Source organism: Nomascus leucogenys, chromosome 1a, assembly GCF_006542625.1.
Source record: "Nomascus leucogenys isolate Asia chromosome 1a, Asia_NLE_v1, whole genome shotgun sequence".
NCBI lineage: Eukaryota > Metazoa > Chordata > Mammalia > Primates > Hylobatidae > Nomascus > Nomascus leucogenys.
Genome location: NC_044381.1, coordinates 63,125,267 through 63,152,319, shown reverse-complemented (window position 1 = coordinate 63,152,319; position 27,053 = coordinate 63,125,267). Strand labels below are relative to the sequence as shown.

At 39.6% G+C, this 27,053-nt stretch overlaps 1 protein-coding gene and 1 long non-coding RNA gene across 17 annotated transcripts in view; one reads left to right on the top strand and one right to left on the bottom strand.

The window, feature by feature from the left end:
- Positions 1 to 27,053, bottom strand: part of TRPM3 (transient receptor potential cation channel subfamily M member 3) — a 920,678-nt gene that overhangs the window by 139,867 nt on the left and 753,758 nt on the right. For all 16 annotated transcript variants that reach the window (XM_030810005.1, XM_030810016.1, XM_030810007.1 and 13 more), the window contains exon 9: positions 25,091 to 25,163. In XM_030810005.1, coding sequence (XP_030665865.1) covers positions 25,091 to 25,163 — 73 coding nt within the window. The remainder of the gene's footprint in view (positions 1 to 25,090; positions 25,164 to 27,053) is intronic.
- Positions 5,572 to 27,053, top strand: part of LOC115834639 — a 47,203-nt gene continuing 25,721 nt past the window's right edge. Inside the window, exon 1 of the long non-coding RNA XR_004029551.1 lies at positions 5,572 to 6,295. This is a non-coding gene — a long non-coding RNA (uncharacterized LOC115834639). The remainder of the gene's footprint in view (positions 6,296 to 27,053) is intronic.

Sequence of the window (27,053 nt, the reverse complement as noted above, 5' to 3'; positions counted from 1 at the left end):
TTTTTTTTTTTTTGAGACTGAGTCTGGCTCTGTTGCCTAGGCTGGAGTGCAGTGGCATGATCTTGGCTCACTGCAGCCTTCGCCTCCCAGGTTTAAGTGATTCTCGTGCCTCAGTCTCCCAGGTAGCTGGGATTACAGGAGCACACCACCACCCCTGGCTAATTTTTGTAGATTTAGTAGAGACTGGTTTCACCATGTTGGCCAGGCTGGTCTAGAACTCCTGACCTCAAGTGAGCCATCACCCTCGGCCTCCCAAAGTGCTGGGATTATAGGCGTGAGCCACCGCGCCAGCCTAGGAAAGTACCTCTCCATGCCCTCCCAGGGCTGCCTGGTCTAACAGGACATCACTCTGGATTCTCCAGTGGCACCTGACACAAGCTGCTGATGGAATTGTAGCGCCTGTCCTGACAGGTCAGGGCTGGCCGACAGCACCTCAGAAACTAAAGGCCACTTCTCTTCTCAGGATTGCACCCTGCCTGGAGTGGGAGCTGAACTCTTCCTCTTCCCGGGTCTAGGGATGGCAGGAGGTGGTAATTCAGCATTGTTTGTTTTTTCCTCTTACCTATTGAGTCTGTGTTTTCTGTGTAAGATCTCACTCACTCTGAAGAACTGTTCTTAGTTTCATTTTCAGAGTTAGGGTATTAGACTTTGATAAATCAAGCTATATAGAAACCTCACAAAGTCAGGTAATTAAATATGTACCCTGTCTCCTTGGTGATCTTGGCCAGGATTTTCTGCAGTAAATATTGCCACTATATTCTCATGTGCAAGCAGAAAGGACCACTGAAATTATATGGCCTTATGACGAATAACATTGGAAAGCACCAGGGTATTTGCTTCATTTTGTTAACCTATCCAAATAGACGCGTTCTCTTTATTGTGCCCTCTCTGCCATAAATCAGTCAGTACTTTGCAGGTCTCCCATGAACATGTTAACAGAGAACTGCATGAGTGTGTCTGTTTTATACACAATATGCAAAGCTGAGAAACATGTTACTAACATAAAACTGAGGGAGTAAAAGAAAAGCCATTCAATTGGGCTATTCTGCTTACTTATGACAAAAAGGAATTCATTTACACAGCTGGATACGTAAAAATAACTGCGTTCCCCATATTTTTATGGAAAAGAGTCTATGGAAACCTATGTCCTGAAGTTCTGATATATTTTCTGGAATTATTGCAATTAATGATTTTCAACCTTCTGTTCCTTCCTTTTTCTTTTACTCATTCTGTCTCTTTCTTTGAGTTCTGGGAAATTCAGGGACCATATATGCTTTATTTTTACCAAAGTTATACATGCACAGAGTTGAGAGTCATCTATTCCCGCAAGATTTGGTATAAAAATTACAAGCCTCAATGCCCCATTCCTCTTTCCACAGAGGCAACCAGAGGATTAGATTGGTTCTCTCTGGTAGTCGGTCTTTGAAGATGGCTTCCAAGGAACCGTAGCTCCCAGTGTTCATACTCTAGTGACATCTCCTCTCATGCAGAATCTGGGCTGGCCTGGTGGCTGGCTGTAGCCAATAGAATGCAGCAGGGTGACATGATGCCAGTTCCATGCAGAAGCCTATAGAAGGTCTGCCAGCTCTTGCTTTTGCCTTCTAAGCTCCTGAGGGCACAACTATCACCTTGGGTCTCCCTTCTTCATGATCCAGGGAATTTCCAACTCCTCTGTTTTGTGTTGAAGCTCCTATTTCTTCTGTTTTGTGTTCTGTATTTGTTTATTATTTTTTGGTTTCCTCTTTCATTTTGGTAGAGCACATCCTCCAGTAGTTTCTGAAGAAAAACATCCGCGGAAAATGTTTTTTCCGGGCACCTAATGCCTGCCAATATCTTTATTTTACCTTCACAAGTGATTGGTATATTAGATATAGGTCTAGATTGAAAATAAATGTCTTCAGAACTTTTAAGGCATTGCAAAGTTGTATAATAGCTTTCTGCACTGTTGTTTGGAAGTCCAAAGCATTCTAGCTCCTAGTTCTTTGCATGTGACCCACTTTTTCTCTTTGGAAGCTCTCACTTTCTCTCTTTTCCCCTGTTCTCTTGCTCCCGTGTTCTTCTATATTATGATAGTATGACTTGGTATGGGATTATTTTCACTCAGTAGTTTCTTACAACCTGGAAATGTATGTTCTGGAGTTCTGGGACATTTTCTGGAATTATTGCATTGATTTTTTTATCCACCATTCTCTCTTTTATTCTTCCTGTCTCTACTTTCTGGAAGAGTATTTCAATTTTATCTTTTGATTATTCTCTTAATTTTGTATTAATGCTATCCTATTTTTAATTCCCCAAAACTCTTTCTAGTTCTTAAAAAAACTGAGTGTTTTATAGGATGTTGTTCTTTTTTTAATGGTTAAAACATTTTCTTTGATTTCTCTGAGGCTATTAATGACAGTGTTGGTGAGTTTCCTTCTCCCTATGTAGCTCTGTTTGCTCCACACTGCATCTCGCTGTTTGTCTCTCTCTCTCTTCTATGTTAGAGGTCTTTCCTATGTTTTTGGCAATCCTTGGTTATCTGTTCATATTTAAGAGTGGACACAGAGTGCTGACTGGAAGCCCCGAGAACTTGAGTGGAAATGATCAACTGTGAACTTAATGGTTAGATAAACTGGTTGGGCTTCTTATCTGGGAAATCTTTCGTGTGAGTGTCTTTAGGTCTTATTTCTTGGGAAGATCAAAGTTTACAGAAAAGGCTCCTTCCAATCTTTTGCCTGGAGGATAAAGACCAAGCTGCCAGCACACTGGGAATGAAGTTGGGGAAGAGGGCTGAGGTCTCAGCATCTAATATACATTAATTGATTTCATCTCCTTCCCCCTGCATGGCTCTCTTTCAGTGTTGTGGCCTAGGTCTCACTTTGTACCTGGTACCCCTAGACCAGAAAATCTGTTTTACTCTCACTAGAGAATAAATATTTACCTTTTGATTGGAGTGGGCTTTGCAGAGTAGAGGAGAGGATATGGCATTCTGTCTGCTTCTTAAAAAAGACAATAAATCTTTTATACTTTCTCTCCCTTCACTCTCTCTTTTTGAGTTTCTGGATGCCCCAATTTCTGGGCCTTTTGAGCATTTTGAAATGTAAGTCAGTTTGATATCAGCTTAATATTCAGGTTTGTTTTCTGGTCTGTTGTTCTCCATTCTTATCTGCTTCTCATTTTCCATGTTAGAAATGCCACACATCACTTCTGATCACATCCCATTGGTTGAAGCACACTCACATGGCCCCAAACTTCTCTGCAAAGGAGGCTGGGATAGTTAGTCTTCCAGTGTATAATAAGAGAAACCAGTGTGGTGAGCATGAAATATGGTTTCTGCCATAATCCTTTTAATATAAAACTGGTCGTGCTTGTTTGGAGGGGTCCAGAAGAGAATGATAGTAGATTCTTGTGTGTAGTGGACTATATTTATCTGGTAGTTTGTCTGTACTATTTCATGCATCAAGAAAAGTTTAGTCATCATTGACTGTCCCAAACATGTCAAACATGGGGGTGGTCCTTAACAGTCAATCATGGCCATCGATGCTTAGAATGCAGAGCAAGTGTTCTGGACTCAGACAAACTGGGTTCATGTATAGATTCCATGAACTTCTAGCATGTGACCTTGGCCAAGATACTTAGCCTCTCCATGCCTCAGTTTCCTCAATTGTAAGATGGATGATACTGCTAGTACCTGCCCCATTGTGGTATTTGTGAGGATTAAAGTAGTTAATACTTAGAAACATAGTAACTCCTATATTAGTTGTTATTGTTGTATGTTAGATTTACTGTTGTTATATCTATGTTTTCATGCTTAGCCAGGAGGAACATAATTTTATTAATGTAAGCTACTTATTTCAGAATTGTGCTGCTATCAATCTCTGTGATTATGTAATGCAGACTAGGCAGCAATTGATTTAATGAATGAAGCTGATTCATTGCCCTGAAGCAAGCCAAGAAAGAAAAGTATGATTCCATAGCCCTGCTGGGAAGTCGGCAGTGATGAGTTCCTCACAAGCCAAGAGGAGCTCAGAAGTGTTGGGATGGCAATTAGCTTACTGTGTAGATCACTAAACACAATGAGCTCTGATTCTGTGCCAGTTCTGAGGCATGAGAAAGTCACAGAGCACAAGGATGCCCAGCTTCTGTGTAACTAGGGGGCTGGGGGTGACCACAGCTGCCATCAGAACTGGCTGCATGGTGCAGGGGAAAAATAATTGACCTGGGTATCTGAAGACCTGGATTCCAGTTCTTCCTTCAAACATCAGCAGACACCTCTCAGTTCCCTAAATCCTTATAACTCTATTCAGCTTTCAGATTTCACAGTGAGACAATATTATGGATATGTTCATAATCTTGAAAAATCTTCTAGGAATGTCCTAAGACTTGAGACTGGGGAACCCTGGTGTTCTTGGTCCTTGCAAGCACTTGGGTCTTCATGTTGCAGCTTTTCTCCTGGTTATGACCCTGAAGCAAAGAACACCATGCTCTCATCTTCTGAGGAGAGATGGGAGTCCAGGCCCCATTCTCTCACTTACTACCTATATGAAAGAAGCTGAAGAAAGCTGAAGAAACCACTCTCTCCTGTGAAATGCCACTGGAACTCTGCCTAGGAAGAGTACTAACTTTGCAAAAATATCCTGCAAGCCTGCTTAGAATAAATGAACCTTGAGGACAGGGGTCAAAATATCAGAGGACAGGGATGAACTACTCTGTCTGAAAAGAGAAGAAGTGGCTTCATTTTTTTTTCTTTTTTTTTTTTTTGAGACAGCATCTCCCTTTGTTGCCCAAGCTGGAATGCAGTGGTGTGATTCCACTGTGGCCTCAACCTCTTGGGCTCAAGCTATCCTCTCACCTCAGCCTCCCGAGTAGCTGGGACTACAAGTGTGCACCACTATACCTGGCTATTTAAAAAATTTTTGTTGTAGACATGGCATCTCACTATGTTTCCCAGGCTGGTCTCAAAATGCTTGGCTCAAGCTATCCTCCTGCTTTGGCCTCCCAAAGTGCTAAGATTACAGAAGTGAGCCACTGTGCCAGCCTGTTTAACTCTTAAACGGAGGTGACTAATGGGAGAATGGGTGGTGGTGGTGGTGGGGTGTGAGATAGTATGACACTGTGAAAGTCACAGGTGAAATTTCTCTGGAAATTTCTATTGGAAGATGGGGTTTGATCATACCTACCAGTTTGCCTGGACATTCTGATTCATTCCAGGTGTTCTGGCATAAGTATTAATACTGCCAACTTTCATGCCCAAGAAAGTGCCAGTTTGGAGGTAAATTATCTGGTAACCATTCCACAGAGTTGTGAAAATTAATGATAAAACTTGTATAAACATGCTTTGTGAATTATAAAGCACTGTACACATAAAAGGAATTAAGGGACTTAAGTTCTTTTATTGAATTCTGTTAGAGACAAACAAATGTGTCTAAAATTGTTAAAATTGTTATCAGTCTGTTATTGGACTGAGATCTATTTGGATTTCCACGAAAATAAGCCTGCAAGAAAAATAATTTTATTTTAAGGTAGCTTAGCATGTGCTTAACCACTTTCTAGATTAAATTCCTTTCTGTGGTCTGTTCTGGATTCTCACGTGTATGCTACAGGTTTTCCGCTGTTTTTGTTTTTTTCAAATTTATGAGTCCTTTCAAATTTGGCATTTTACAATTTTGATGGATTTTGAATATGGGGGATATCCTAATGCCCTAGGAATTTTTAAAACCTGTTTCAGAAGGGAAAGAGTATAGAACGATTATGTGTTAAGTATTTACCATAAAGAAGGCAGAGTAGAGTGTCTGCCCTTAAAGAGCTAGCTATAACCATCTCATGTGTCCCTTATATCAAACCATATGGGAGAGGTTTAATTGATTTCCCTTTTCGCAGGGAAGGGAATTGAGGCACACAGAGGTTAGATAACTTGGTTAACTGGCCACAGCCAGTAAAGAATTAGGATTTAAGGTTATCTAATCTGAGCCAAAACCTGTTGATCATTCATTCAGAAGTTACAAATATATACTGAATTCCGACTCTATTCCAGGCACTGTGTATATGAGTACATTGTGGTAAGTAAAACAGGTGTGGTCCTTATTTCTAGTTTGGCGTCATCATTATCAGTCAGGCCATCATCTATTAAACAGATATCCCAGATATTTTGCTAAGTGTTTTGCTTGCATTATCAATTAAAATTGTTACAACTGTGTATTACTATTATTATTTCTATCTTATAGATGGGGAGACTGTGGCTCAATGAGGTCAAACAATTTGCAATCAGGGAGTAGGGATGCTTTGATTATGGCCATCATCTCACTGGCTCACTGTGGTAAGTACCACATGCAGGGACTGTGGGTAGGAGTGGGAGCTGGGCTAAGAGGAGCTTAGTGGGGAATGCCTGGAGCAACTTGACCTGTATGGAATCATTTTTAAAATAAGGAATAGACTTTGGTCTTGGGAAAAAAGTGTTAAAAATGTAATCTCTTCACAAATTCTTGTCAAAAATAATGAACTACAAAAACCATTAAAATTAAAAAAGGTAACAGTGATTATTATAATAAATAACCATTATATAGTAAGTAATGGTAGGTAATAAGTGATATATTTAGGTTTACCTAAAGTAAACTTTATGAGTATGACTTGAGAGAATGTCTGAACCCTGATTAGTATTCACTTGACCTAGTTCCAGTTTTTATCTGCTGAACGAAGAATGTATTCCTGGAACATAGATTTATAGGTGCCTGCATTTGAGGCAAATTTGACATACTTTGCCCCTCAGGAGTTTTATTTATTTATTTATTTTTGAGACAGAGTCTCACTCTGTTGCCCAGGCTGGAGTGCAGTGGCATGATCTCAGCTCATTGCATCCTCTGTCACCTGGCTTCAAGCATTTCTCCTGCCTCAGCCTCCCCAGTAGCTGGGATTACAGGCATGTGCCACCATGTCCAGCTAATTTTTTTTATTTTTATTTTTAGTAGAGACAGGGTTTCCCTATGTTGGCCAAGCTGGCTTTGAACTCCTGAACTCAGATGATCTGCCTGCCTCGGCCTCCCAAAAGTACTCCTTTTAATATAATTGTAGAGATGTGTATTTCTTTTAGTTGCTTTTCATCTTATCAGCATCCTTTCTTTCCCCCTCTCCTGGTTTTAGAACCTCTGCTTTCATTGGGAACCAAAAACTCTGACATGAATACAGCTAACCCCATCTCTCATTCCACAGTCATAGGAATTCTCCCAATTCCCCTGCTACAGTTATGGATTCAGGGATGGGCATGGAACCAAGATGAGCAAATACAAATCCTCTCAGCACCTTTCTATTGCAGTTACCAGGAAAGATGGTTCCTTCTGATTGCAGTTTTCTCAGTTGGCTGGGTATGAGTCTGGTACTGCTTGTGGTTGCTCTGTCTAACCTATGTACAAATTAGTGTCTGAGAGATAGAGGACAGACTCCTATGACTCGTTTGAGCCCTGGATGCCACTTTGCCTGAATTCAGTTTACCTTTAGACTTTGGTCATGCAAACTTACAAATCTGTTTTATTTGTTTTTGCTGGAGCTTGTTCAAATTGTGTTTCTCTTACTTGTAACTAAAACAATTCCCAGTTTCAGCAATTTTCTACTGATGCTCTAACAATTTAAAGATAAAACAAGTATGAGATCACCCTTATTCTTGACATTATATTAAACTGTGGGCTGAAAAAAATGTATATTCTGTTGATTTGGGGTGGAGAGTTCTGTAGATGTCTATTAGGCCCACTTTGTGCAGAGCTGAGTTGAATTCCTGGATATCCTTGTTAACTTTGTCTCGTTGGTCTGTCTAATGTTGACAGTGGGGTGTTAAAATCTCCCATTATTATTGTATGGGAGTTTAAGTCCCCTTGTAGGTCACTCAGGACTTGCTTTATGAATCTGGGTGCTCCTGTGTTGGGTGCATATATATTTAGGATAGTTAGCTCTTCTTGTTGAATTGATCCCTTTACCATTACGTAATGGACTTCTTTGTCTCTTTTGATCTTTGTTGGTTTAAAGTCTATCAGGCAGGAGAAGGAAATAAAGGGTATTCAAGTAGGAAAAGAGGAAGTCAAATTGTCCCTGTTTGCAGATGACATGATTGTATATCTAGAAAACCCCACTGTTACAGCCCCAAATCTCCTTAAGCTGATTAGCAACTTCAGCAAAGTCTCAGGATACAAAATCAATTTACAAAAATCACAAGCATTCTTGTACACCAATCACAGACAAACAGAGAGCCAAATCATGAGTGAACTCCCATTCACAATTACTTCAAAGAGAATAAAATACCTAGGAATCCAACTTACAAGGGATGTGAAGGACCTCTTCAGGGAGAACTACAAACCACTGCTCAATGAAATAAAAGAGGATACAAACAAATGGAAGAACATTCCATGCTCATGGGTTGGAAGAATCAATATCGTGAAAATGGCCATACTGCCCAAAGTAATTTATAGATTCAATGCCATCCCCATCAAGCTACCAATGAATTTCTTCACAGAGTTGGAAAAAACTACTTTAAAGTTCATATGGAACCAAAAAAGAGCCCACATCGCCAAGTCAATCCTAAGCCAAAAGAACAAAGCTGGAGGCATCACGCTACCTGACTTCAAACTATACTACAAGGCTACAGTAACCAAAACAGCATGATACTGGTACCACAACAGAGACATAGATCAATGGAACAGAACAGAGCCCTCAGAAATAATGCCGCATATCTACTACTATCTGATCTTTGACAAACCTGACAAAAACAAGCAATGGGGAAAGGATTCCCTATTTAATAAATGGTGCTGGGAAAACTGGCCAGCCATATGTAGAAAGCTGAAACTGGATCCCTTCCTTACACCTTATATAAAAATTAATTCAAGATGGATTAAAGACTTACATGTTAGACCTAAAACCATTAAAATCCTACAAGAAAACCTAGGCAATACCATTCAGGACATAGGCGTGGGCAAGGACTACATGTCTAAAACACCAAAAGCAATGGCAACAAAAGCCAAAATTGACAAATGGGATCTAATTAAACTAAAGAGCTTCTGCACAGCAAAAGAAACTACCATAAGAGTGAACAGGCAACCTACAGAATGGGAGAAAATTTTTGCAACCTACTCATCTGACAAAGGCCTAATATCCAGAATCTACAATGAACTCAAACAAATTTACAAGAAAAAAACAAACAACCCCATCAAAAAGTGGGCGAAGGACATGAACAGACACTTCTCAAAAGAAGACATTTATGCAGCCAAAAAACATATGAAAAAATGCTCATCATCACTGGCCATCAGAGAAATGCAAATCAAAACCACAATGAGATACCATCTCACACCAGTTAGAATGGCCATCATTCAAAAGTCAGGAAACAACAGGTGCTGGAGAGGATGTGGAGAAATAGGAACACTTTTACACTGTTGGTGGGACTGTAAACTAGTTCAACCATTGTGGAAGTCAGTGTGGCGATTCCTCAGGGATCTAGAACTAGAAATATCATTTGACCCAGCCATCCCATTACTGGGTATATACCCAAAGGACTACAAATCATGCTGCTATAAAGACACATGCACACGTATGTTTATTGCGGCACTATTCACAATAGCAAAGACTTGGAACCAACCCAAATGTCCAACAACGATAGACTGGATTATGTGGCACATATACACCATGGAATACTATGCAGCCATAAAAAATGATGAGTTCATGTCCTTTGTAGGGACACGGATGAAGCTGGAAACCATCATTCTCAGTAAACTATTGCAAGGACGAAAAACCAAACATGGCATGTTCTCACTCATAGGTGGGAACTGAACAATGAGAACTCATGGACACAGGAAGGGGAACATCACATTCCGGGGACTGTTTTGGGGTGGGGGGAGGGAGGAGGGACAGCATTAGGAGATATACCTAATGCTAAATGACGAGTTAATGGGTGCAGCAAAACAACATGGCATATGGATACATATGTAACAAACCTGCACATTGTGCACATGTACCCTAAAACCTGAAGTATAATAATAATAAAAAAAAAACCAAAAAAAAAAAAACTGTGGGCATCCTAGTTTCTTCACTAAAATATTGCTTTTCTTTTTTTTTCCATTTCTTCCTTAAGTTCTGGTGCATTCAGGGTGGTATTCGTGTTTTTGAATAATTACTAGTTGTACTTTTGTGGGAGGAGTGATGCCAGGAGGACTTCTGTTCCACCATCTTGCTGATGTTACTCTCCCTCACTAAAATATTGTGTGTGCAACTAAGGTCATCTGGGCAGCTGGTAAGTGCACTGAGAGTTTTAGGAAGTAGACATCCAGATCTGTTAATTACTCAAGATCCCCCAGAGGTGCAGGTGCAAATACCTGGGCACCTGTGGCTTTGGAAAGCCAGGGAATCTTGTATCTTCCAAAGCCTAATGTATGCAATGTAAAGAAAAGTAGGTAGAAGTGAAGAGACATGGGTTTAAGCTTTGGCTCTGCCGCTAACTTGACAAACTATCTTGAGTATCTTTCCGACTCTTTGGTTTTAATTTCCTAGTCTGTAAAATGCATGGAGTAGCAAGAGGGAAAGTGGATATTTGGCTTCCAGGTGGTTTTGGGATGAGGTAGTAACAAGAGGCACATGGAAGACATTGGCTTTGGGGGTTCCATGCCTGGACTTCAACTTCTGATGACCAATTTGCTTCATGTCATCAAAGTTAATGATTTGAATAAAGGGGTAAAATGGACCACCAAGAAACAAGTGCATTTGGGGAAGCTTGATCTGCAAGTCAGAGGACACAAGGAAGCTAAAAGTGGCCTAAAGCAGAGAAAGGCTTAATAAATACTTTTGGAAAGACTCAACACTATAAACCTTACCTGGTGTGTTTAGTCCCTAACTAAAACACTTTGCTATCCACCTACAGTTTACCAGCCCACACAGTAATGTCCTAGGCACTTTTATGTCTAAAATAGATGGAAAATGTCTCACATTTTGACTTTGTAGGTTGCTTTTGGACAAAATTTCATCTACCTTCATTTGTCCACTATTTAAGAGCTATAGGATGGGCACAGTGGCTCACACCTGCAATCCCAGCACTTCGGGAGGCCAAGGCACATGTATCACAATGTCAGGAGTTCGAGACCAGCCTGGCCAACATAGTGAAACCCCATCTCTACTGAAAATACAAAAATAAATAAATAAATAAATAAATAAATAAATAAATAAATTAGCCGGGCATGGTGGTGGGCACCTGTAATTCCAGCTACTCAGGAGGCTGAGGCAAGAGAATCACTTGAACCTGGGAGATGGAGGTTGCAGTGAGCCAAGATCGTGCCATTGCACTCCAACCTGGGAGACCAGAGTAAAATTCCATCTCAAAAAAAAAAAAAAAAAAAAAGAGCTATAGTAACTTTGTATCTCATAAAAATGTCAACAAGTATGTCTCTTTTATTGGCCTTATTAAGGATATATAAACAGTATAAGGTTAAGAAAATAATAACATTAAAAAGAAAGCAATCATCCATGTGGCATATTAAACTGTCTGCCCACAGGAAAGAGGGGCAGCAAATCTTGTACACATAATTAGAAATATTTTTTATTATCAAAGTTAGGCCATAATGCATTCCCATAAAACACATTCATGAATCATGAGAAGTTAAGCAAGGTAACTTCTCAGTAAACACTCTAGGATAAGTTAGTTGTTTATGAGAGCTACCTGATGCATGGAATTACTGGACATAAACTACTTCAAAACATATGCCAAAAGTTTCGTTTTACTAGGATTTAAGTTATTTTTAAAAATGAGATGAGTTAGGCAGCAAGGCCAATTGCTTATTAATGTTAGTGATAGTTTGTGATAGTAACTCTGCATTTTCTAGTTAATAGAGTTGGGAGACATGCATTCAGAAGTCATTTCAAAACATTATATATATAATTTTTTTTTTGAGAGAGAGAGATAGGGTCTTGCTCTGTTGCCCAGGCTTGAGTGCAATGGTGCAATCATGGCTTACTGCAGCCTTGACCTCCTGGGCTTAAGCAATCCTCTCACTTCAAACTCCCAAGTAGCTGGGACTACATGCATATGCCACCACTTCAGGCTATTTTTTTTTTTTTTTGTAGATTCACGGTCTCATGATGTTGCCTAGGCTGATCTTGAACTCCCAGGCTCAAGCAGTCCTCCTGTCTTGGCCTCTCAAAGTGCTGGGATTACAGGCATGAGCCATTGCACCCAGCATATATATATGAAATTTTTAAAAAATTTATCTACCTTTAAGTTTAGGTTTTCTTTTTTCCCCTAAAGATACAATCGTACAATTGTAATGGAAGATGGGTCAGAACATAGAGATTCTCATTATTTTGTGTTATCTAATCTAATCAACAGTATGCTTTCCTAAAACTTTTCTAAAGTCATACAAAACATACTGGCTATTCTTTTTGCATTTCAATTTCAATTTCATTTCATTTTTATTTTTATTATTATTATTTTTTTGAGACAGAGTTTAGCTCTTGTCACCCGATCTGGAGTGCAATGGCATGATCTTGGCTCACTGCAACCTCCGCCTCCCAGGTTCAAGTGATTCTCCTGCCTCAGCCTCCCAAGTAGCTGGGACTATAGTCACGCACCACCATGCTCCACTTATTTTTGTATTTTTAGTAGAGGCGAGGTTTTGCCATGTTGGCCAGGCTGGTCTTGAACTCCTGACCTCAGGTGATCCACTCGGCCTCCCAAAGTGCTGGGATTACAGGTGTGAGACACTGTGCCAGGCCCATGTTATTTTTAAATTATTTTATAGTTTGAACAAATTTACAAATGGATATATTAGAAGTTATTCTCCATGTATCTATAAGTAATTAATTAGTTGATTAATTATTGATAGCATTAATTATGTCTGAAGATCAGAAACACATAAAATAAAATGATAGGAACTATATAATTATCTGAAATAATTGTATGGGTTCATATGAAAGTTTGATTTCATACAGTTTTTTCAGTTCCACATTCATTTATCTCTTGCTTAAATACCCCAGTGATATTTCTAGTCATTTCTAAGATCAACAGTGATCAGCTATTATTCATATCTATGTGATTTCTATAGATACTTTGTACAGATATTACCTTTGCCTGTCATAGTCCTTTGAATATATATATGTGTTTGACCTTTAAAATTAATTCCAAAGATCGCTATCTCCTTTTTTGTCTTTTTGACATGAAAGAATTGTGGAGGTTTTTGATTACAATATGTCTCCTGCTCAGATTAATAATATGTGATAAGATATCATTCTTATTTATCTCTTAACATTTTTAAAAAAGCCTAAAGCCCATACTTTATTCACATTTTCTTAGTTTTTAACTTAATACCCTTCATTTTCTGCTCCAGGAACCCATTCAAGAAACCACGTTGTTCCTGCTGTGACAATTTCTCAGACTCCCCTTGTTTTTGATGACCTTGACATTTATGGGGAGAAACATATTGTTTTGGCATTCTCTTTTAGCTCTTTTGAAATGCTTTCCAGAAAAGAAAGCAAGCAATAAAGGTTACTTTGTCCCTGTGCCTCAGATGGACTTCTTTACCAGTGAAGATTAAACCAAAAGAAAACAAATTTCTCATTTATGGAGGACAGTGATCGTCACATAGTACTCTTCAGTGCACATGTATGAATGAAACTATACAGTCATGTGATCTGACTTTATATTGAATCCAAGGCCTATGAGAATAGATGAATGGTGGGGGTCATTTTATTCACAGAAAGGGTCCAGAGACCACTTATAATAACTTCATTTGCTGTGAATAGATATTTTCTGCCTTTTTGGAGCCTGGAGCAAGAGGTTTATGCTGCTGTATGACGGATGCTGACAGCATGGGGCTGCTGAGAGAACAGATTGATAAACACCAGTTTATTAAGTTAACCTTGGGCTCCTCTCTGGTGGAAGTTTTCTCTGGTTGTTGTGATTAAGGCAGGGCCAGCTGAGAGGAGGAGGTGGACAGAGGGGTTAGCAGACCTCCCTAAATTCTTGAGTTATTCTTCCCAAAGAATCTCACCCTTGAGGTATCTGAGGTCCAGAAATATAAATGATGTTGGGGCTCAGAAAAATGATTGATAGGCCAAACTTGCCTTAAGGTTAAACTGAAGGTCTCAGAAGCAGACTCAGAAGCAAAGTTTCTCTTTGATCTTCACCTGCCCTCCTGTCTCTCACCTTTCATTCTCTCCCAAGGCAAGCCATGGAAACTGGAAACCCTCTTCCCCAAGGCAGGTCACAGAGACCAGAACCCCATTTTCCCAAAGCCAGTCATAAAGCCTAAAGCTACTATACTAATCCCACCCCCTACCCACTTCTCCTGTCCTTCTGTGTCACAGCTGGCCATAACAAAATTAATACCCTTATTCCAGAAGAGATCTATGTCATACTTGGAAGCAAGTAAGGTAGGAGGCGGGACTTGACTCTGGAGGCAGGGCTTGGACACTGGACCAAAGTGAGAACTAGCTAAAACAGGGCCAGGGTGGAAGCAGCTTTCCATAAGACACAACCTCCAGTGTGCCATGTCGGCTTACCATTGCCATGGCAACACCCAGGCATTACCACCCCTTTCCAAGGCAATGACCCAATGATGTAAAAGTTACCACCCTTGTCCTAGCAACTTCTGCATAAACCACCCCTTAATCTACATATAATTAAGAGTTGGTATAAATATGACTGCAAAACTGTCCTGAGCTGCTAATCTAAGCACACTGCCTATTGGGTAGCCCCGCTATGCAGGAGCAGTAACAGAGCTGTAATGGTGCCAGAGCTGTAACACTCCTTCAGTAAAGCTGGCTCATCCTTGAATTCTTTCCTGGGCAAAGCCAAGAACCCTCATGGCCTAAGTCCCACCCTGGGGCTTGCTTGTCCTGCATCAGCAGGAATGCTGCACAGAGAGGCCAAGAAGCATCTGTTAAGACAGGCCTTGCTGGATTTCCCCTCTCAGTATGTTAGCATTCCATCAGACTCCTTCTGTGTAATCATGTTTCTACAGAGCTGTTCATACTTCGCTGAGCCTAAGCATAAACATGAAAAGTTTTCTGTGTATCTTCAGATCTTCATTCTGAAGGCTGGAATGTCACATAAAAATAAGATCAAACATATTTGTTATGCTTGTCTCCTGTTAATATGCCTTTGTTACAGAAGTGTCAGCTATGACCCTTAAGATGGAAAAGGGATCGCCCCCTCTCCACCCCTAAAATAAGGTAGCCTGTTTTAGCAAATAAATATACAGGACTCCTAGTGAAGTGTGAATTTCAGGCAAATAATAAACAATTTTTTTTTTTTTTAGTATAAGTGTGTCTCAAGTGAGACACACATAAGCATGATAAGTCCCCACTTGGGGACATACTTATGTTCAAAAATTATTTGTTGTTTATCTGAAAATTCAAAGTTAACTGAATATCCTGGTGTGTGCAGCAGGAGCAGGGGAAGGCTAACGCAGGAGGAGAGTGCCCAGTCTTTGGCCTGAGACCACTGCCCTTGTGGAGTGGTCCCATCATATGAAGGACAAATGAGACATTGCCCATTCTCAAAAGCTACTCCAGGTCATCAGTTGAAGAAACTGTGGGCCTCTTACATCTCTGACTGAAACAACATTCTTTCTTCTTCTTTTTCTTTCTGTTTTTTCTTTTCTTTTCCTTTTTTGGAGACAGTCTTGCGCTGTTGCCCAGGCTGGGGTGCAGTGGTGCAATCATTACTCACTGCAGCCTTGTCCTCCTGGGCTCAAGTGCTACTCCCGCCTCAACCTCCCAAAGGGTTGCTGTTACAGGCATGAGCTCGGCCTGTAACAACATTCTGTTTGTCTCTCTCTTTCTTCATTTTTGGACAGACACTGGATAAGTCTGTATAATATAAACAGTATCCTCTAATACAGAATATGAAGATCCCAAAGAAAAATCAAACCCAGCAGGATCAGAAACAAGGAGCACCAAAGAAATCTTTTTCCCATGGCCACCTGGTTTCCTGTCCTTTTTTGTGGCCTCTGGGTTTAGGGACCAGTGGGTCGTTTCCTGGCTTTCTCCTCCTCCTAACTTCTGGTTCTCTCAGAAATTTCTCAGATTCCACAGAATAAAAACTGGACTGCACAAAGTTTCTACATGCATTAGATAATTGCAAACTAAATGTAACAATTAAGTGTTAAACCATGTTACATGCCCACGCATAATTCAAAAAAAGTAGGAAGAATAATTTAATAAACTTAAGAGTTTGAAACCAATGTAAGTAGGCTCTTGGCCTCCGAAGAAGCCAGCAAAAGTACGGTGCTTGATAGCCTTTACAAATCAAATGGGTCAGCATCTGAGAGCATTTCAAAGCCTTCACAAAATAGAGTTGACACATCATAATCTTTTAGTGGCATAAATTCCCATTAGCATCAACTGCTGCATAAATAATGTTCATGATGGTGATTAGAAATGTTAATTTCTTAGAGCAATCGTAATTTTCTTTAATCTTCTGTGGCAGTGTTTTTTTAAACTGCAGGTTATGACTCATTAGTGGGTCTTAAAATCAATTTGGTGGGATATAATTAGCATTTAAAAGAATAGAATAGATTGAATAGAAAATATCCAATTTCATTGCATATTGCAATTGCATATTGTCAATGTAAATATATTTCATCTACTTTAATTTCAATTTTCCAAATACATATGTGTAACTATTTGGTTATAATATAAAATGTATTTCATATGGTATGTCATGCTCAAAAATGTTGGAAAACAACTATTCTATAATACAATGAATAAATTCTAAGACTGAGCTGAAAGTGAATCACAACTTAAATTCCCACAAATTCATGAGAGAGGAAGAAAATATTTTCAGTAGAAGACATTATAATGGCCAATACGTTTTTATCAATAATTGGATCACTTCCCCATTTGCTATGAGTTTTGTTCAAGGTTGTAAATGTGGTGCTTCATTTCTTATCAGTGGGAAAGGGATGATTTTTGCATCTCTATACATAAGTGAGGGCTATGGGGTCAGACTGTCTCTACCATTTACTGGTCAACTTATCTTGAGCATGTTACTGAATTGCTCTATGCCCCAATTTCCTTATGTATAAAATAGAGCCTGTAAAATCTGGTAATTGAACTACTGTAAAGAATAAACAAATGTAGGTGGAGCCAAGATGGCCGAATAGGAACAGCGCCGGTCTACAGCTCCCAGTGTGAGCGGCACAGAAGACAGGTGATTTCTGCATTTCCGTTTGAGGTACTGGGTTCATCTCACTAGGGAGTGCCAAACAGTGGGTGCAGGACAGTTGGTGCAGCGCACTGTGCGCGAGCTGAAGCAGGGCGAGGCATTGCCTCACTTGGGAAGTGCAAGGGGTCAGGAAGTTCCCTTTCCTAGTCAAAGAAACGGGTGACAGACAGCACTCGGAAAATTGGGTCAGTCCCACCCTAATACTGCGCTTTTCCAACGGGCTTGGAAAACGGCACACCAGAAGGTTGTGTCCCGCACCTGGCTTGGAGGGTCCTATGCCCACGGAGTCTCGCTGATTGCTAGCACAGCAGTCTGAGATCAAACTGCAAGGCGGCAGCGAGGCTGGGGGAGGGGCGCCTGCCATTGCCCAGGCTTGCTTAGGTAAACAAAGCAGCCAGGATGCTCCAACTGGGTGGAGCCCACCACAGCTCAAGGAGGCCTGCCTGCCTCTGTAGGCTCCACCTCTGGGGGCAGGGCACAGACAAACAAAAAGTCAGCAGGAACCTCTGCAGACTTAAATGTCCCTGTCTGACAGCTTTGAAGAGAGTAGTGGTTCTCCCAGCACAGAGCTGGAGATCTGAGAACGGGCAGACTGCCTCCTAAAGTGGGTCCCTGACCCCCGAACAGCCTAACTGGGAGGCACCCCCCAGTAGGGACAGACTGACACCTCACTTGGCCAGGTACTCCTCTGAGACAAAACTTCCAGAGGAACTATCAGACAGCTGAATTTGTGGTCTCATGAAAATCCACTGTTCTGCAGCCACCGCTGCTGACACTCAGCCAAACAGGGTCTGGAGTGGACCTCTAGCAAACTCCAACAGACCTGCAGCTGAGCGTCCTGTCTGGTAGAAGGAAAACTAACAAACAGAAAGGACATCCACACCAAAAACCCATCTGTACATCACCATCATCAAAGACCAAAAGTAGATAAAACCACAAAGATGGGGAAAACACAGAGCAGAAAAACTGGAAACTCTAAAAAGCAGAGCACCTCTCCTCCTGCAAAGAAACGCAGTTCCTCACCAGCAACGGAACAAAACTGGTTGGAGAATGACTTTGACGAGTTGAGAGAAGAAGGCTTCAGACCATCAAACTACTCTGAGCTATGGGAGGAAATTCAAAACAATAGCAAAGAAGTTAGAAACTTTGAAAAAAAATTAGATGAATGGATAACTAGAATAACCAATGGAGAGAAGGGCTTAAAGGAGCTGATGGAGCTGAAAGCCAAGTTTCGAGAACTACATGAAGATTGCAGAAGCCTCGGGAGCCAATGTGATCAATTGCAAGAAAGGGTATCAGTGATGGAAGATGAAATGAATGAAATGAAGTGAGAAGGGAAGTTTAGAGAAAAAAGAATAAAAAGAAACGAACAAAGCCTCCAAGAAATTTGGGACTATGTGAAAAGACCAAATCTACATCTGATTGGTGTACCTGAAAATGACGGGGAGAATGGAACCAAGTTTGAAAACACTCTGCAAGATATTATCCAGGAGAACTTCCTCAATCTAGCAAGGCAGGCCAACATTCAGATTCAGGAAATACAGAGAACACCACAAAGATACTCCTCGAGAAGAGCAACTCCAAGACACGTAATTGTCAGATTCACCAAAGTTGAAATGAAGGAAAAAATGTTAAGGGCAGCCAGAGAGAAAGGTCGGGTTACCCACAAAGGGAAGCCCATCAGACTAACAGCTGATCTCTCGGCAGAAACTCTACAAGCCAGAAGAGAGTGGGGGCCAATATTCAACATTCTTAAAGAAAAGAATTTTCAACCCAGAATTTCATATCCAGCCAAACTAAGCTTCATAAGTGAAGGAGAAATAAAATCCTTTACAGACAAGCAAATGCTGAGTGATTTTGCCACCACCAGGCCTGCCCTAAAGGAGCTCCTGAAGGAAGCACTAAACATGGAAAGGAACAACCGGTACCAGCCACTGCAAAAACATGCCAAATTGTAAAGACCATCAAGGCTAGGAAGAAACTGCATCAATTAACGAGCAAAATAACCAACTAACATCATAATGACAGGATCAAATTCACATATAACAATATTAACATTAAATGTAAATGGGCCAAATGCTTCAATTAAAAGACACAGACTGGCCAACTGGATAAGGAGTCAAGACCCATCAGTGTGCTGTATTCAGGAAATACATCTCACATGCAGAGACACACATAGACTCAAAATAAAGGGATGGAGGAAGATCTATCAAGCAAATGGAAAACAAAAAAAGGGAGGGGTTGCAATCCTAGTCTCTGATAAAATAGACTTTAAACCAACAAAGATCAAAAGAGACAAAGAAGGCCATTACACAATGGTAAAGGGATCAATTCAACAAGAAGAGCTAACTATCCTAAATATATATGCACCCAACACAGGAGCATCCAGATTCATAAAGCAAGTACTGAGTGACCTACAAAGGGACTTAAACTCCCACACAATAATAATGGGAGATTTTAACACCCCACTGTCAACATTAGACAGATCAATGAGACAGAAAGTTAACAAGGATATCCAGGAATTGAACTCAGCTCTGCACAAAGTGGACCTAATAGACATCTACAGAACTCTCTACCCCAAATCAACAGAATATACATTTTTTTCAGCACCACACCACACCTATTCCAAAATTGACCACATAGTTGGAAGTAAAGCTCTCCTCAGCAAATGTAAAAGAATAGAAATCATAACAAACTGTCTTTCAGACCACAGTGCAATCAAACTAGAACTCAGGATTAAGAAACTCACTCAAAACTGCTCAACTACATGGAAACTGAACAACCTGCTCCTGAATGACTACTGGGTACATAATGAAATGAAGGCAGAAACAAAGATGTTCTTTGAAACCAACGAGAACAAAGACACAACATACCAGAATCTCTGGGACTCATTCAAAGCAGTGTGTAGAGGGAAATTTATAGCACTAAATGCCCACAAGAGAAAGCAGGAAAGACCCAAAATTGACACCCTAACATCACAATTAAAAGAACTAGAAAAGCAAGAGCAAACACATTCAAAAGCTAGCAGAAGGCTAGAAATAACTAAAATCAGAGCAGAACTGAAGGAAATAGAGACACAAAAAACTCTTCAAAAAATTAATGAATCCAGCAGCTGGTTTTTTGAAAAGATCAACAAAATTGATAGACTGCTAGCAAAACTAATAAAGAAGAAAAGGGAGAAAAATCAAATAGATGCAATAAAAAATGAAAAAGGGGTTATCACCACCAATCCCACAGAAATACAATCTACCATCAGAGAATACTACAAACACCTCTATGCAAATAAACTAGAAAATCTAGAAGAAATGGATAAATTCCTCGACAAATACACCCTCCCAAGACTAAACCAGGAAGAAGTTGAATCTCTGAATAGACCAATAACAGGCTCTGAAATTGTGGCAATAATCAATAGCTTACCAACCAAAAAGAGTCCAGGACCTGATGGATTCACAGCCAAATTCTACCAGAGGTACAAGGAGGAACTGGTACCATTCCTTCTGAAACTATTCCAATTGATAGAAAAAGAGGGAATCCTCCCTAACACATTTTATGAGGCCAGCATCATCCTGATACCAAAGCCTGGCAGAGACATAACCAAAAAAGAGAATTTCAGACCAATATCCTTGATGAACATTGATGCAAAAATCCTCAATAAAATACTGGCAAACCGAATCTAGCAGCACATCAAAAAGCTTATCCACCATGATCAAGTGGGCTTCATCCCTGGGATGCGAGGTTGGTTCAACATACGCAAATCAATAAATGTAATCCAGCATATAAACAGAACCAAAGACAAAAACCACATGATTATCTCAATAGATGCAGAAAAGGCCTTTGACAAAATTCAACAACCTTCATGCTAAAAACTCTCAATAAATTAGGTATTGATGGGACGTATCTCAAAATAATAAGAGCTATCTATGACAAACCCACAGCCAATATCGTACTGAATGGGCAAAAACTGGAAGCATTCCCTTTGAAAACTGGCACAAGACAGGGATGCCCTCTCTCACCACTCCTATTCAACATAGTGCTGGAAGTTCTGGCCAGGGCAATCAGGCAGGAGAAGGAAATAAAGGATATTCAATTAGGAAAAGAGGAAGTCAAATTGTCCCTGTTTGCAGATGACATGATTGTATATCTAGAAAACCCCATTGTCTCAGCCCAAAATCTCCTTAAGCTGATTAGCAACTTCAGCAAAGTCTCAGGATACAAAATCAATGTACAAAAATCACAAGCATTCTTGTACACCAATCACAGACAAACAGAGAGCCAAATCATGAGTGAACTCCCATTCACAATGGCTTCAAAGAGAATAAAATACCTAGGAATCCAACTTACAAGGGATGCGAAGGACCTCTTCAAGAAGAACTACAAACCACTGCTCAATGAAATAAAAGAGGATACAAACAAATGGAAGAACATTCCATGCTCATGGGTTGGAAGAATCAATATCATGAAAATGGCCATACTGCCCAAGGTAATTTATAGATTCAATGCCACCCCCATCAAGCTACTAATGACTTTCTTCACAGAACTGGAGAAAACTACTTTAAAGTTCATATGGAACCAAAAAAGAGCCCGCATCTCCAAGTCAATCCTAAGCCAAAAGAACAAAGCTGGAGGCATCACGCTATCTGACTTCAAACTATACTACAAGGCTACAGTAACCAAAACAGCATGGTACTGGTAACACAACAGAGACACAGATCAATGGAACAGAACAGAGCCCTCAGAAATAATGCCGCATATCTACTACTATCTGATCTTTGACAAACCTGACAAAAACAAGAAATGGGGAAAGGATTCCCTATTTAATAAATGGTGCTGGGAAAACTGGCTAGCCATATGTAGAAAGCTGAAACTGGATCCCTTCCTTACACCTTATATAAAAATTAATTCAAGATGGATTAAAGACTTACACGTTAGACCTAAAACCATAAAAACCCTAGAAGAAAGCCTAGGCAATACCATTCAGGACACAGGCATGGGCAAGGACTTCATGTCTAAAACACCAAAAGCAATGGCAACAAAAGCCAAAATTGACAAATGGGATCTAATTAAACTAAAGAGCTTCTGCACAGCAAAAGAAACTACCATCAGAGTGAACAGGCAACCTACAGAATGGGAGAAAATTTTTGCAACCTACTCATCTGACAAAGGGCTAATATCCAGAATCTACAATGAACTCAAACAAATTTACAAGAAAAAAACAAACAATCCCATTAAAAGCGGGCAAATGACATGAACAGACACTTCTCAAAAGAAGACATTTACGCAGACAAAAAACACATGAAAAAATGCTCATCATCACTGGCCATCAGAGAAATGCAAATCAAAACCACAATGAGATACCATCTCTCACCAGTTAGAATGGCGATCATTAAAATGTCAGGAAACAACAGGTGGTGAAGAGGATGTGGAGAAATAGGAACACTTTTACACTGTTCGTGGGACTGTAAACTAGTTCAACCATTGTGGAAGTCAGTGTGGCGATTCCTCAGGGATCTAGAACTAGAAATACCATTTGACCCAGCCATCCCATTACTGGGTATATACCCAAAGGACTACAAATCATGCTGCTATAAAGACACATGCACATGTATGTTTATTGCGGCACTATTCACAATAGCAAAGACTTGGAACCAACCCAAATGTCCAACAACGATAGACTGGATTAAGAAAATGTGGCACATATACACCATGGAATACTATGCAGCCATAAAAAAGGATGAGTTCATATCCTTTGTAGGGACATGGATGAAACTGGAAACCATCATTCTCAGTAAACTATTGCAAGGACAAAAGCCAAACACGGCATGTTCTCACTCATAGATGGGAACTGAACAATGAGAACTCATGGACACAGGAAGGGGAACATCACACTCCCGGGATTGTTGTGGGTTGGCGGGAGGGGGGTGGGACAGCATTAGGAGATCTACCTAATGCTAAATGACGAGTTAATGGGTGCAGCAAACCAACACCGCACATGGATACATATGTAACAAACCTGCACATTGTGCACATGTACCCTAAAACCTAAAGTATAATAAAAAAAAAAAAGACCGGCCTAAGCAACATAGCAAGACCCCATCTCTACCAAAAATAATTTGTTTAATAAAGAAAAACAAAAAAACTCTAAAAAAAAAAAGAATAAACAAATGTATACATGGAATGCATCCAACACAGTGTTTGGCACATAGTAAGTTCTCAATAAATGTCAGTTACTGACATTATTACTTTAAAATATCTTTATTTGAGAGTGGCAAATATAGGGTAACTTGCCTCAATTTTTATTTTTGTCTCTGATAAGGGGAGAGTGGGGCCTGCAGTATGCTTTGTGGTTCAGTCCATGCCTGGTCCCTGGTCCCAGGATTCTTCTGCAAAGCCTTTGTATTTCTTAGTTCATTGGGATACAATGCTTTAGAGCAGCAGTTCTCAAGCTGGACACATGATATGATTCATGGGATTGCAAAACTTCTAAATCGCAATCAGGATTTTGAATGAACGTGCATATATACACTTGGAGAGTCGGTGAAGAGAACTGACAAACTAGTATTGTCAGAGGGGTTACATGGTATAGTGAAGAGTTAGACATACTTGGACCTAAGGCCAAGCTTACTAATTAGCATTTTAACCTTTAGCAAATTACTTAACTTCTTGTAGCTCAACTTACTCCATCTGTAAAATGGGAATTAAAAATAGCTCCTATATCATTTGGTTGTTGAAATATATAATGTTTACAGTATTTGTAAAGAGTTGAGCACAGCAGCACATGATGGGTCCTCAAGAGAATATTAATAGTAGAAGAAGAGTAGATACACTGGAAAATGAATGAAATAGTTGGTATTCTGAGTTTTAATTTTGGAATGCTGAATCTATCACTGAATCATTGAGTAATCCACTCATCCCTTCGTTTATTAAACAAAACTTGATTGAATGTTGACATATATTAAGGATTGTGTGAGGTGTTAAGAAGGTAGTAATGAATGAGACACATTCTCTGCCCTATCTAGGGAGATGACAAACAGGTAGTGACCAACCATGATGCTACAGCAGACAAACAAACTATGAGGCTAAGAGAGAATGTAGGAGACATTTCTAACTCAGAACCACATTCAACAAGTCTGTGATTTGTTTTGTCTTATAGTTCTAGTTTGAATTTCAGCACTGAACAGGGGAAACTTCCTTCTGTTTAACCCTGCAAATTATTAGTCAAATGTAATGTACTTTGTAAAGCACAGGAAGGATTGGATTTAATCCACAGAACCTAAAGGAAACTGCTCTTCATATGGCTCCAAGGATGAGGACAGATAGAGGACTTTGTATTATTGGGACTAGAGAATAGGATAAATACCCACCTTCAAAACAAGTTACAACTCAGAGTATTATCATTTTTGCTTTGACTTCCAGGAAGCTTTAATTTAATGCTCTATTATAAGTACAGTACCATAATTTTTTTCCTTCTCCTTCCTCTCAATGGTTTTTGATTTTCCATTTTAATATATTATTGTGTGTTTTAAGGTATTTATTATTGTGTGTATATATATCACACACACATATACCCACACATATGCCATATCAAATGGTTTTTGAAAGTAGATAGGGTAAAAATTACTATTAAATAACCTCAGATAACATTGTGTCTTACATATTATGTCAGCCTTTTTCTTTATATATGTTTATAATTCAATGGACATAACTAAACTGTAGTATACTTAAATCATAAAATTGAGTCACACTGTAACATCTATTCTGGGATAATTTAATAGCAGTAACTATCTTACAGGAGAGACCCCTATGTTATCAATAATTTATTGTGTCATAGTATCATTTGGGATTATATCTATTATTAGGAGACATAAGGTCACTGTATTAATTTGTTTAAATTATTTTCACACTCTCTGGACACAGAAACTCTTTTACCTTTGAGTAAAGCTGTCAGGATAGCTAAATCAATGTCCTGGTGTCCTTCTGATCCCATCCGAAATACTGTAATCTGCAATTTGAGACAAGGTGATCATTAGCAAAGCATTTTTCCCCCAAGAGAAATTAAATCAATGAGACTACATCTTAGCAGAGACTATCTCTTTATCTACAAAGTAGATTCTTAACCACAGGGCAAGCACACATAACAAGAATCCGATGAGAGAGCTCTACGATTTATTAAGAGGGAGATGCCTCAGTAGTTTCCAAACACAGACCACTTACAGTTGCATTGTTTTGGTCATAACCATATGCACCCCACTATGGTCTAATGGTCGTTTTCCCCCAAAGTGCATATGTTGAAACCTACTCACCAATGTGATAGCTTTAGGAGGTGAGTCTTTTGGAGGTCATTAGGTGATGATTAATAGTCATTATAAAATTAGTGCCATTATGAAAGGCCTCTCCCTTCCACTTTCCACCACATGAGGACACAGCTAGAACTGCTGTTTATGAACCACTTGAATCTGTGCTGCCTTGATTTTGGACTTCTGAGCCTCCAGAACTGTATGATATAAACTTCTGTTGTTTGTAAGCTACCCATTTTATTGTATTTTGTTAGAGCAGCCTGAATAGACTAAGACAGCCTGGACCCCCAATAAAAAAATAAAACTATGATTTTGGGGCCCTTGCTATGAGTCAGGCATAGCAATGCATATTTTAAATTATGTTACCTTCCATTCTTTCTGGTTTTATGTAAATACATAAAATAAATATATGAATTACATGAGGATGGATATGTATGACTATGCAATCAAAACATCATTAATATGAACATTTATATTAGATATAGATGGAGAAATTAATACAGCTAAGCTATCCAGTTCCATAACTCCTAAATTGTACAGGACAGCTAGTCACAGACCCATTTAATAGAGCAGAGGATAACTTCAAGCAGAGTAAGTGGGTAAAGTCCATTACAGTGTTGGTGGAGTACATCTGACTTCGTATTTGGCCCTGGAACACTGAGATTGTCACAGAGTCCATAGATTGACTGATGTGGACAGAGAGTGGCTGACATAATGGAGTATCATTTTGTACATAAACAACATAGTTATGTGGCGTCAGGCATAACTCTCAACTTCTGGGGCAGTGATAACTGATGGCAGAGAAAGAGGGAAAGAAAAAGTTCCAAACAATGCATAACAATAATGAAGAGTTTGTTTTCCACATCAGAGGAGGCTATAGAAAAAAAGCCAAAATATTGCTTGAATATCCACATTTGAGTTATTCTAGTACTCAACTGTTTCATGCCTCGAGCTTATCTCTAGAATGGGATAATAATGGTGCTTATTTATTTCCAACTACATAGGAAGTAAACAATCATATTTGCTAATCTATAAGTCTAGGTTTTATCACTATGGTAGTGAGAATAGACACACAGAACCATAGACTGTTAATTAGTTGCCTTAGAAAACTTCTAGTCCACCACCTAAAGACAAGGTAACTTGTCTAAGGTCACACAATGAGCTAGAATAACAGCTGTGATTGGAATTGAATAACTCTCACCTTTATAACTTGGGAAAAAAAATAAGGAGAGGGAAGAATAAGATAACATGAACACTTGACTCTTGTACATGTTTACGTCCTAAGGTCAGAGCCTGGGATGAGGGTAAGGCAGAAATTGCAAACTGAAATGCCTTCATAGATATTTGAACTGAAAACAATTTTTTTTTGAGACAAGGTCTTGTTCTGTCACTCTGGCTGGAGTACAGTGGTACGATCATAGCTCACTGCAGCCTCAATCTCCTGGGTTCAAACAATCCTTCCACTTCAGCCTCCTGAGTAGCTGAGACTACAGGCCTGTGCCACCATGCTCAGCTTCCTTCCTTCTTTTCCTTCCTTTTCTCTCTTTTTCTTTCTCTCTCTCTTTTTTTTTTTTTTTGGTAGAGATGGGGTTTCA